Genomic DNA, 12,789 nt, shown 5'->3' with positions numbered 1-12,789 from the left:
AGAAGGCAATAAAAATGGGAGGTAGACACATTTCCATGTTTAGTGGAATATCAGGAGTTCTGTAGGTGAGTTTGAGAGAGAAACATACTCACCTGTGTCTGCCAGCAAATACTCAGGAGATAATAAATAATACCTGTAGACTTTAGAGCTGATTTCAGTAGATCTGGGTTTTCTCATATAGGAGAAAATCCTGCTTTTTATTGAAAAAAATAAAGAAAACCAAGCCAAAAACTCTGTCAGGTTTTTGGCCAAAGGGTACAGACGGATTCTTAGGTTTTGCTCACAGTATTTTTCGTTTTCAGGTTTTGATTGAAAATCTTTGAGGGAAGGAGCCATGTTCCATTACAATATTGATTTTTCGGGCCATCTGTAATAGTGACTCCCTAAAGCCATTCTAGATCTGCAGTAGTTTCTCCAGAATTCTTTTTTTTTCTTTCTACAAATCATTAGATTTGAACAGTGTGCTGGCACTTTGGAATTTGCCTTGAGGATAAAAAACCATCAGAGTATTACTTTTCATTTGGCCTTGTACTTCTCTTTCCTTTTATTGCTCCTCTGTAACCACAGATTAAGAGCCTCACAAAGAAGCTCTTGATTTACCTACAGCTTGACCATACAACTTTGCTTCTTGACATGACTCCCACTGCAGCATTCTGCCCTGAGCATTCTCACTTGAACAGGGTAATGCTTTGGGGATGATGCTGCTGTTCTGAAGAGCTGGGAGTGTGTCTAGTGCTCAGCCCCCTGGGCAGCCTTGTCTCCTTATTCTTTGTTCACCTGCCTACCTTAGAGCAAAGGGCCCACAAGAGGTGTGTGAGCAAAGGGCCCACAAGAGGTGTGTGGTTTCTCTGGTCTCTCCTGCTACAGTGTCGCTCTTTTACTGACAGAGACCTGCAAGTGACTGTGTCTGTTTTATTCATCTCTCCATTCTGCCTGTGAGGATGCTTCTGTTTTGAATGCAAACCTGTCTTGTCACGAGACACTTGGTGATCGGCTGACCTCATGTCACTGTTGCTTTTACTAATCACAGCCACACAGACTTGCTGTTTCTACAGACAGAGCCTGTCTTTGCATATCTGTCTGCTGCCAGAATCCCTTTTGTTTCCTGCTTCTTTGTCTTTTCCTCTTGTGGTGTTGGGACAAATGAGCATCTCACTCTCAGCAGCTAATTGAGTGTGATTTTTTGGGGGCAAGGAGACACGATGATGCATTTATGCTTGCTGGTCCAGAACAGAGTATTTTATTCTGCTCCGTGTTTCTCCTCCTTATCCTTCTTCTTCATTCCTTTCTTTCTCTCTTTCTTTTCTGGATGATGGCTAAAAGTCGAATGAAATAAGCCATTTGTTCTCTTCAGGTTAGTGTCTGAAATGCAGAGAAACAACTGTCACAAAAGGTTTGTGACACAAATCTATTTTTTCATATTGTTTTTCCCCAAAATGCATGAAATGAACCACAAATTCATTTCCAGAATGTTACATGTTATCCCAGGGTGATTCTTCACAATATCCTGCAACAAGGAATGCAGAGACTCATTCTTCCTTAATTAATACAATGTACAATGCTCATAGGCATGTGGGGCTCATCAGCAAATCCTATACATCTTGTCTGTGCCAAGTTTCATACTGGCATCCCCTCTTTGGACAATTTAAGTTTTATTTTTATCCATCTACTGCTGCATTCATTTATTAAATGATGCTCTCGCTCTGAAGCTTTTCAGAAGCACTTTATTCTGCCTCAGCCTCTGTTAATAGCTGAATCACTGAGCCTCAGCATTTTGGGCATGTCATATTTACAATTGGAAAATGTTTGTACAAATGAGGGCAATTAAACACACAGTGAACTGATAATCTTTATTTTGGTGTAAAACATCTCTTGAATGGGTCAGGTTTAAGATACTTCTGCTAGGAAACAAACCCAGAGGAATATTACAAGTCTTACAAACATTTCCTTTGAGGGAGAGAAGTAACTCCAGTGAAATCTTCAGCTACAGGACTGCCAGGCTGAGCTGAAGGATCTTTGAGCATGTACTTTGCTTTTCTAAAGTGATCCCAAACAGGGCTGATTCATGTTTCATGAAAAAGCAAAGCAATAATCTATAGCAATTCCCCATGTACATGACTTTCAAAGGAGGGTAGCCAAGCACTGGGAAATCATTAACTGCTCTTTATAATACAGTAGGCACTGAACTAATTTTAAGAAAATGCAAAAATCCAAAAATATATTTTATTCTTTTTCCCTAAAGGGACTTGAAATTTAGAATATTAAAAGTGTCCTGCAAAAAAGTGTCCCTTCCAGTAGAAGGCAAAACAGAATCAAACCCTTATGTTGGAATGTGCTTAAAACTTGTCCACCATAAAATCTGCAGACCTCTAAACCCCAGGTAAATCCCTTCTCTCCTCTCTAGAAATGCCCTCTCCAAAGCAGCACTGTTGGTGTTGGATGCCTATGGGATAGAGAGCTGATGGTGTGTCGTGCACTCAGGCTTTGAGATGTCTTCAGGACAGTAACATCTTAACTTGATGAGCTGATGCTTCATTATTTCCAACATATACGGATGCTGGTACTGCTAGGACTTGGCAAAAAAAAAAAAAGGGCTTCTTATTCAATTAGGATAAGCCCTCAGGAGTACCCCTGCATAGCCTGGATCAGCTGTACTCCAATGAGTCAGGAGCAGCAGCTGCATGGGAGCAGCATGTTCAGCTCCTCAGCATCAGGACTGTGGCTGCACCTGGGAGCAACCAGCAACCAGGGCTGGCTTGGCATGGCTGACACTGCCTGCATGGGCCTCAGTCCCCATAAGGAGCTATTTCAGGGGCACCACTGAGAAATTAAGATGCCAACACATGCCCTGTCTGTGTTGCTGGGCCTTTGAAACCTTGACAGGGCTGTGAATAAGGATCTTTGGCCTTCTACCCACACAATTTTTGGAGTATATTTCACAAAAATGTAGTTATATTTGTTGGGGGTTATGGTATAGGTTGGGAAAAAAATGCCAGAGGACTTTAAAGGACTAAGACCTATTAACTGGATGAGAACACATATTTGTGCATAGGTTTTGGTGTTAGCATAAAGGGAAAAGAAAAAATATTAGGCAACAACAATTTTTCTGTTGCTAAATATACTTTAAAGGTATTCCCTGTTAATTTCTGTGATATAAGGGGTCACTTTCTTTTATGTACTGAGAAGAGAAAGAGATATTTCTGTGTGCAGCAGAGGCTGCTGCCTTGCATGGATTCTCTGGTGGTGGTTGACATGGTTGAGCCTAAATGTCAATTTTCCCCTCGAGGAGAGGATTGATTTTCCCATTCTTGGTCTGCTGTATCCATGAAAGAACTGTGTGTAGCAACTTTGTAGTTCAGGGCCTGTGATCCACTGAGTTTACAGGGAAGGTGCAGCTTTAGACATGGGGTATTAGTGGGGATGAGGAGCAGGGAGGCAGATGCATGTATGTACATGTGGAAACACATGCACATGCCATGAACACCTTAAGTTTTGTTTTCTTTGAGATACCAGGCAGAAAACCTCCTTAAAATTCACTGGGACCTTTTAAAACAGGATTGGCTTTGCTGAAAAGAAATTAGCTGAGAATAAAAACTTGGCAATTTTTTTTCCCTTATCTTGCAAGCTAAGTCTCACAACAATTACTTCTGCCGATGTCCAGAACTGTAGCGTCACGGAAATTAGCACTGGAAAAGATGTAGAAAGCTCCAGGGACCTGGCTAAGACAGTTCCTTACAGTATCTTCCTGCCCAGCTTTTTTCCCTAGCTTCATTTGAAATATGCTGTGCAAGGAGGTTTTGCCCATAACTCTTCAGAGACCTCATCACATCCTAACACATCCAGCAGTGTCTCCCCTGGCTCAGCCGCAGAGAATGATACAGTGTTTTATGTGTTTAATAAACACATTCTTTCCCCAACAGTTCAACATTTGTAGAGTTCTTAACTATGGTAGTTTACAGTGGGTGGTTGGCCCAGGGTTGTGTACAGGTTGTGTGCAGTGGGCTGCTACGTGCCCAGAGTCAATGTCTGATGGAGCTGATTTTAGACCAATTAATACATGAATCGTCTTGACCACCTGAAGCCAACTACAGTTACTGATACCCAGACAAATGTGATGCAGTACCAGATAGAGGAGAAGCCTGTTGGAAGGGTATGTGTCATTTAGCAAGGGTGCCATGTGGAAAACTCCAGGTCAGTTGAGTGGGAAGTGAATGGATTAGTTTCTGCTTCCATATGCCCATACAGGCATGGCCCTTGTGTTGCTTGGGTGAGTTAGTTCCATGCGCTGCTTGCCTGGTACCACACAAAAGTGTTTATTCACTTCTGGAGCAGGATGGAATTAAAATTACAGCAGACTAATTGGCTAATCCAATCCACTAATCCACTAATTTAACTGCAGTTGCCTGCAGCAAGAGGATGAGTTTTTCCCCCCTTGCATATTATTGCACAATAAATGTGCCTTGTTCCTTGCTGTTTCTAGCCCTTATTTACTGCACAACATCCTGATAGGTAGTATCCATCTGTTTCCTCTGTCTCTTTACATGCACACTGGAGATTGCCTTCAGTCTGACATCTTAACCTGCAAAAATGAGTTTTCAAGTCAGCATCTTGGGAGTCTCAGTTTGTTGTAAAAGTTTTGATTTTGTTTTCAAAGCTGGTGAACGCCACTTTGACTGGTCAGAAACCAGACACACCTCTGGCAAAAAGCTCAGTCCAGCAGGTTCCAGATCAAGTTTGGAAGGCTGACTCCTGTGACCTGAATTTTTGCTTTTACTTTGTTGTAAACCCCTAAAACAAATGGTGCTCACATTCAGTGATACTCACTCAAACCTCCCAAACTAGTGGGTCCAGGAGATAGAGCAATAGAGCATCTCTTACTCTCAATTGATGGTTTAGGGAGGAAGGATCAACAGCAGGCAAGTGGAATTGCTCAGCTGTTTTGATTTAAGATGCTAGGGGAGCCAGATCTCAATGCTCCTTTTCACCTTTAAATAGCTGGCATCTGCAAAATGGGTAGAAAAAAATGCAAAAATTGTTTATTCCATGGAAAGGCATTAGAGTTGGTAGAAGTGAGCTGGGGTGTGAAGTAGGCAGGTAACCAGGAGAGTCTTTTTTCTTTTTTCATTTCTTTGCATGTGTTGGCATTTTTTTATTTTGAAGTATACAGCATCTTATAGGAAAACATTTCAGGAATAGTTACAGTGCAGAATATTGTGTTTTCCCTGCCCTTCTCACTGGCTCTCCCTCCCAGTCAGAGATGAAATATTAGCTGAGTGGCCTAGTAAATGTGCATCCATGCACAATGCTCTTCCCTCAGGATAGAGATAAGGATCTTCCCAGGATCATGTCCATCCCTCAACTTTAAAGAACACACAGTCTTCTTCTGAAGGGAGGAAAGATCTCATAAAAATCAAGAGCTACCATGAGAACAGAAAGGAAAAGCAGCAGCAGAAGATAGAAAAAAATAACAATTGCTTCCTTTTAATGGAATTCAGAGGTTGTTTGAATTCTTAATTGGAAAATTATCCTATGCCTGCTGCAATTCTGGCTGCAGGCTCCACATTTTGAAAACTGCTTTTACAGCAAGTTGGGGAATGTGTCAGCAGGAAAAACTGACCTTTCCTGTCACTACTGCTTGCATCCTCTCAGCATTTTCTCATGTGAGGGGTGATTAATGAGCAGGGATGGTGGAGGATGTTGATTTAGCTCCATTCCTCACAGTGAGGGTGCCTTTTTTTACTCCCTGTGGCCATCCAAGACAGCAGCACACACAGGTGCATTTTGTGAACCTTGGTTTAAATTTTGCTGTCTGGTATTTCTGTACATAGAGAATACAGAGCTGAGCTGTGCACGGAGCCTGAGGTGTGACCTGGGTCAGGACCTTGGGCTCCTGAGTGTTAAATACTCTTGTCTTTGTAAGCCTCTGAACAGAGCTGTCAGCCAGAGCACCATGAAAGCCTTACCCAGCCACCCCACTCTGTGGGCTGCACTTGGTTCTGTAAGTCGGGATGCTGACATCTCTTCTCAACAAGCTTCAGTTGCTTAAATAATATTGAACAGTGCATCCTCCAGATGTTCTTCAGAGAGATAATGTGTGAGAAAATACAAGGCTATGAATGTGTCTCTTCTTGTTTTCTTGCTGCTCCTGTATTGGCAGACCTGAGAGGTTGTTGTAGTGAATTCTCAAGGCTGGAGAGTTACAACAGGATAAAGGGATAAAGGAGTAGCTTTAGAGTCTGTGTGTGTGTTTTTGCAGCTGTGCTTCAGGATCTGCATTTACATCGTGCTCTTTCCACTGCTGACTTTTTTGCATTCTTCATGTAAAGCTCCTCCAGACAAATGACGAGAGACCATTTACTAAAAATACCTGAATTCAAGAGTCAGAGCAATGCAAAGCAAAGCTCTGTTCTTTGCCAGTGGGAACAGATGTGAGGTGAGGCATGAAGAAACAGCATTGACTGGGGATCTGTTTTGCAATCAGTCATTGGTATAAGCGAAGGAAGGATGACCAGTGCATCACTTTTCAGGCTTGTTATCTGCCTGCAGATAGAGGAGCCTCTCTTGATTTTGGGTTGCAAAACACTTTGTGAGCTTTTTGACTTGCAGAGCACTATTTGGTGAACAGAGGAATACGAGGGGTGTGCTGTGTGCTAGTCCTTTTTTGTCATCATTGTTATTCTGAAAAGAACTATTAGGCTTGTCAAAACTAATTAAGGGAACAAGTAAATGGCACTGGAAAGGAACTTCAAGCTAGAATGACATGTTTCAGGAGACTACTCTCATTCCCTGGTGCACACTTAATAGGCATTATGAGTAGATCCACAGAGCTTGTGTATGCAAATGCACAATGGTAATGAGTATTCTGGATTTTGTTGGGATATGCTTAGGTTCTTCTAATTACAGTCCCTTTTAGAATGAATAGTATTGTCACAGACTGATGTCTCTTATTATCTGGGCCAGGAACAGGTTTGCCCCATTGCCACAGGGGGAGATACAGTGCCCTCTCCATCTGGGGGGGGGGATGACCCAGAGGGTGTCAGGGGACCAGGTAAGGCCACCTGACATTGTGGTGTCAGGACACACCAAATGGCTCTGAGTAGAAGTCCTGGTGTCTGGCTTCCAGAAGGATGGATGCCAGAAGAGTGCATTTAAGGGTGAATTTAAGTAGGAAACCTGTTGGGAAGGGCTGCAGGGCAAGTCCCTAAAGTGTTCCCAACCTTTGCCTCAAAATGCTGAAATTAGCACTCTGTTTCATAAAGTTGTGATGAATAGATATGATAGTATCCCTGTAGTCCCTATTGGCATGTCATAGGCAAGGGTGATGCTTGCTGAATGACTGAAATTACAGCAATTAGTGCTACTCATCTGAAAAAGGCAGAAAGCTTCTGCAATGGACTAGAAAGACTACTTTCTATATACGTTGGGGACTAATACTGCAGCACACTTTAATGTTTTTCACTGATATTTAAAGGAATTTCTATGTATCCTACTGTCACTTTTAACTGTGTCCATGTAGTGGGAAGATTTGACCCCACTAACTGCTTGATCACAGGAACTCAGGCTCATTCTGGCATCCTTACTAATAACAGACAGCACTTTCTTCCTTGTGGGATCACCCTGGAACTGATGGTAGCGATTAAGGAGCAGACTGTTTCTCACTGTGAGTGGAATGATGAAAGCCCTGCCCGTGCTGCTTTGTTCTGTTGTGTTGCTATCTTTTGGCCACAATTCAGTGTGTTGTGAATGGACTTGCTATCGATGTGGTGCCCTCGTTAACGAGCGGTGCCAGTTTCAGTTACCTACACAAGTGGGTCATAATGTAGTTGTTTTGACATGTGCAGCACTGGCTGATCTTAGCTGAACTCCAGCACATTTATATGTTTGTCGTTGCTTCAGTTGCTGTGTTTTTTGTGGGATTCACAAAAATATATCAGAGCATCTGTATTTTTTTTTATTATTATTATTTTTAATGTTTCTGCTGTTGATGCCCCAAGGATGAAAACAGCGAAAGAATGTGATTAAAATGTTTTCAGAACGTTGGGGAATTCTGAACGTTGGCTGGCTCGGAGGGAATCTATTATTTACAATCTACTGTATCAAATTCAACTCACACCAAATTAGAAACTGATTTTTGTCATTGTCCCTTTTTAATCTAACCCTGTGGTTAACTCAGGAGAGGCAGCACCATAAATCACGTGGACATCTATGGATTTTTTTTTCCCCTGCTAGCCATTGCTAGGACTAAATGTTCATCTCTCAGTGATTCTTATCATCCAGGACACTAATAATAACATTTCTCTTCTGGGCTTGACTTTCCCTCTTCCAGGAGGAAAGGTATCTTTTTAATGTGCTTTGAAAAACATTTTTAGGGAGTAAATAACAATGCACAGGAAGATTTGGCTTGGGGTGCTTGAGTTTCAGCTAGTGAGATTAAAGAAACTCCTCGTGCCTTGTTCCATAATTATCAAGGACCATGGATGGCATGGGGTCATGGTGTGAATACTGAGTGCTTTCTCACCTTTTTCAAATCAGAAATTCACCATATGTGCTTCACTGTTTTTCTTTTGAAGATGGAGAAATGGAGGTAAACAACGGTAAGACTGCCCAGCAAATCAGGGGCAAGTTAGGAAACTTAGTCTTTCGTGTCTCTAATCAGCCAAATAAAACCTCCTTTTAATTTGCTTTCTGAAGGCATGAGGCTGCTGTGCCCTTGGTTTTCCTTCAGCATTAAAACAGAACTCTGATTTTACTGGGTCTTGGGACCAGCTCTCTTTGCCACCACAGGGACGGTCATGGTAGTCTTGATCTTGTAGACAGGGGACAGGCAGGATCACTCTCCTGTGCCTGGGAAGGTTGGTGTAGGGCCCCTGAGTGTGGTCTGTGTAGAAACACAAGGGAGATGAGATGTTACAAGATGGGGACCTACATACCAGGTGTCCCAAGGTAGGTTTGAACTGGTTTTGCTTTCCCTCACCATCTCTGTCTGATCGCAGCCTTTCAGCTAACTGGCTGTCTTCTTTCTCTTTCTCTCTCTCTCTGTCCTCCCAGGTCAGTGGCTGGTTTGGATAAAGAACCTGACCTTGTGCACATGGAAGCCCGGACAGCTGATGGACGTGAGTGCCTGCAGCCAATGCTAAAAACTGGGCTTTGAGCCAAGAATGGAGTGGGAATGAGAATTCACTTTACCCATTTTACCTCCCCATTTACATTTTAATTGGTAGGGGAGATGTGGGTCATGGGGTTTGATGTGATGCTCTTATCCTGAGACTGCAGGGGAAAGTCATGGGCTGCAGTGCTTGTGTCTGTGGAGAGGGTGGACAGAAGCACAATCTGTTGAGCTAAGGAGACATCTGTTCTGTTCCCTATTTAGCTGTTCCAGTATCATGTAGTTTATATCAATTGTAAAGAGCTGGGCTACCAGCACTGTGCCATGGAACCTCTGTGGACTTCCAGAGGTGCTCAAAACAGCTGGGTGGTACCTGGGAATTTGAGAAATTACCTGGAGTCAGACTTATTCTCTGGCCAGAATGTCCCTATGCCCCTTTGTTTTGTACTGAAAGTATTTTTTAGTTTTGCTATATTCATAATGTATGAATAGGTGTTCCATAATAAAACATTATGGGCCTTGAAAAGGTGCCTGGATCTAAAGCAGGAAATAGGAAAAAAAATTCTTAACTCCTCACTGAAATGAATCTAGTCACATTTGCAGTGGAATGGATTCCTATGTAGTTAATCTCCAGCAAAGACAATGGTATTAGATGTAAGTTGACTTACTCTCTCCAAAGTGTTCTAGATATTTCTCACAGGAACTGCAGCATAGCAATGCATCTGCTTCTGGTGTGGAACTTTACTCCAGTGTGAGGAAATGGGAGCAGTGGGACAAGTGTCCCTTTTTGGTGCAGGGTCAGTGTAGAAAACCAGCACAGGATTGAAGAGTTAGGGGATTTCTGGGGGGAAAAAGCCTCATTTTTGTTGGTTGAAAACTTTTCTCTGTTTTAGTCAAGCACTGCGTAGGCCAGATGTGTGAACAAACTCCTGTCTATCAAGTTGGCTTCTCTGAGGTGGTGGTTTTCTAATATCACTCATTGGCCTCCCACAGCTATTTAGTGATGGCAGCTGAATAAATATCAGGCAATAAAAGCTCAGGGGTGACAGCTGTTTGTTGAATATGTGGAAAAAGCGAAACAGGCCGACAGGTGGGTGGACAAGGTAGGGAGGCATCTTCAGTGCCTTTGCTGCTGTGTGTACTGTCACAGGTATGATGGGAGAAGTGGTCAAAAACAAAAAAAAAACAAGTAAGCAAGCAAACAAACTGCTGATGGAGTCTGTTTTCAAACTAAGTTTAAACTTGCTCACCCAGCTATTTGAATATTGGATATGTCAAGGATGTAAATGTTTGAAAGATGTATCCCCAGCTTACAGACAGCTCTCTTCCTTCAGGTCTTGTTTGCTCAGGGGTTTGCTCTTCATTCTTGTTTAATGTATAAATTCAGCATTTTGAAATTGGCAGCTAATGGTGTTGAGGGTTCCACTGAAAGTCAGGCTTGGCTGGTGGTGTCAGCAAAACAGCCCCATTGCAGGCACCATCCCAGACCAGCTGGGCTGTGCTGGCCTTGCTGGAGTGTACCAAATGACTCCTCTCCCAGCACAGCACAAAAGAACAGTGTTGCTCCAATTAGAGGTTTTAAAGCTTAAAAGAATCTTAGTTTGTGTTACAGAGCAATGACAGCCTCCCCAGAGCACTACTGTACAGCTCTGGGTGCTCAGGAATGGGGTGCTGAACTTTTCTCCCAGTTAGTTCTGTAACCAAATTGGGCCTTTATGTGCTCAGTGAAATGGCTGAGGCACTTACACCTGCTGGAAAACAGGGCCCCACAGTTACTTCCTCTCGATCAGAAAGTTTCTGATGGAAGTTTTCCTCAGTATTATGCAGAAGGAAGGAAAGGCTTCTCTAATGCCTCTTTTAGGTCAGTCTGGTGGCCCAGTCACTTATTTGATGCATTAACAGACATGGATTTAAGTATTCCCATTGCATAGTTCAATTCAGGTAGAAGAATCCATGCCTTCAATGTCACTGGCTACTTGAAAAATACATTATTCTTCTAGATTGGGCATTTTTCTTTCCACTTCTTCTGTTTTCCTCCATGCATTTCATTTAAAAAAAAAAAAAAAAAAGTAAAGAGAAAAAGCGGTGGGGAAGGGAGGGGAAGGAAAGGAAATGGTATTAGGATTAGACTCCTGAATTTGATGATTTAATTTTTTTTTTTTTTTTTTTTTTTTTTAAGTGCTCTGGAGCTGGGAGCAGGTGGTGGGGCATGCTGGAGTCTCATTCATCCATAAATGAGTCAGGGCTATCAATAAGCTTATGGATCTGGGAGCTGGAAGTCCTGTTCACCTCCGTGGTGTCTGTCCTTCAAGACATCTTGCCACATGGTTTTGTCTGTCCAGTCATTAGAAATGGTTGTGTCTCTGAAAAACCCATCTGCCCCATGTCTAGTCTCCTTAAATACTGCAAGATGCTGATAATTCTAGTGCCTATCTGATCTCAAGCTGTTCCCATCTTTTGTAGCAGATGAAGTTTTTCACATTTTTTCGACATCTTGGCAGCGTCATTGTAGCAGAATAATAATCGAGGCTTGCATTTTTGTATTATAAAAATATGTAGGAGCCTTGGGCATTGTGCCTTCTGCCAGGGTGTAATAGGCAGCAGCAAGGACAGGGCTGGATGCAAGGGAACTATTATGAACACACTGACACAAGCACCCACCAGCATTCCTGGGAAGGATATATTGAACTTTCTGATGTTCGGTGAGCTAATCTTTGCCCCGCTCACAGATACGGTGCAATAAACAGGATTTGAATTATAGGAAAAAGAGGGGGAAAAAAGCTAACCAGAAAGATAAAACAGTGTAACTAATTCCTGGAGAGTCTACATGTCTTTTTCTTTGGGGGAAAAATTATTGAGGCCAGTGAGTTTTTTCTTCCTTCCATGGAAACCTTCATGATTTTACGATTTTAAATCTTGCCTAAGACCAGGACCTGATTTAAGCTGAGCCAATCTGCCAATGCAACTTGTTTCCATCAGCTGCCCTTCTCCCTGTTAGCCATGCTGGCCAGCCATCCCCGCTTTCAGCTGCCTTATTAAGGAAGGAGCAGGAATTGCGGTCCTGTGTCTCTGTAACTCACAGTGACCTGCTCACAGGTTGGCCCTTTGCAGCCTTCAGCACAGTGACACAACAGGTTTGACTGTCTCACTGCCTCCCTTCAGGGACCCACGTCTCTGGGGAGAGCCTCTTGTGCTCCTGCTTCCTGCCAAAGCTGGCATGGCTGGCAGGAATAGATGAGACTTGGTAGCTCGGCTTATCTCACCAGTTTGTCCCTTCCAGTTTCAAGAAATTGTTTCCTTTTTGTCACTTCAAAAAGGGTAAAAATACATTCCAGAATCTCAAGATGGAAGACTGTGTTAAATAGCAATGAGGAGGCGGTTCAAGCTCCTCAACTGGAAAATGGCTGCACATCTGTGAAAGCCATTCCCTAATCCTAAGTGAGGTGGGGAGGGTTTGTGCGGAGGCATGGATGCTGGGATTTGAGCTACAGCAAACCCTCCAGGCTGCTCGATGTCCATATTGCCACATTCACAGATGAGCTGAGAAAGTGGCTGGATGTTGGTTAGAAGCATGAGAAGTTTTTAATGCTGTCTGGGAAGTAGGGAGCTCTTCTCAACTCCTTTTGCAGTGGCATATAATAAAAATCCCAAAAGTAACAAAAAATCCACAGGCGAAAAAAACC

At 42.8% G+C, this 12,789-nt stretch overlaps 1 protein-coding gene across 1 annotated transcript in view; it reads left to right on the top strand.

Annotated features, from left to right (window-relative positions):
* The window catches only part of SORCS3 (sortilin related VPS10 domain containing receptor 3), a 276,531-nt gene that overhangs the window by 182,494 nt on the left and 81,248 nt on the right, over positions 1-12,789 (top strand). The window contains 1 exon segment of the mRNA XM_039553918.1: positions 9,049-9,113. Coding sequence (XP_039409852.1) covers positions 9,049-9,113 — 65 coding nt within the window.

Source organism: Corvus cornix, chromosome 6, assembly GCF_000738735.6.
Source record: "Corvus cornix cornix isolate S_Up_H32 chromosome 6, ASM73873v5, whole genome shotgun sequence".
In the NCBI taxonomy this organism is placed as follows: domain Eukaryota; kingdom Metazoa; phylum Chordata; class Aves; order Passeriformes; family Corvidae; genus Corvus; species Corvus cornix.
The sequence above is the reverse complement of the archived record's forward strand: the minus strand, read 5'-3'. Positions and strand labels throughout refer to the sequence as shown.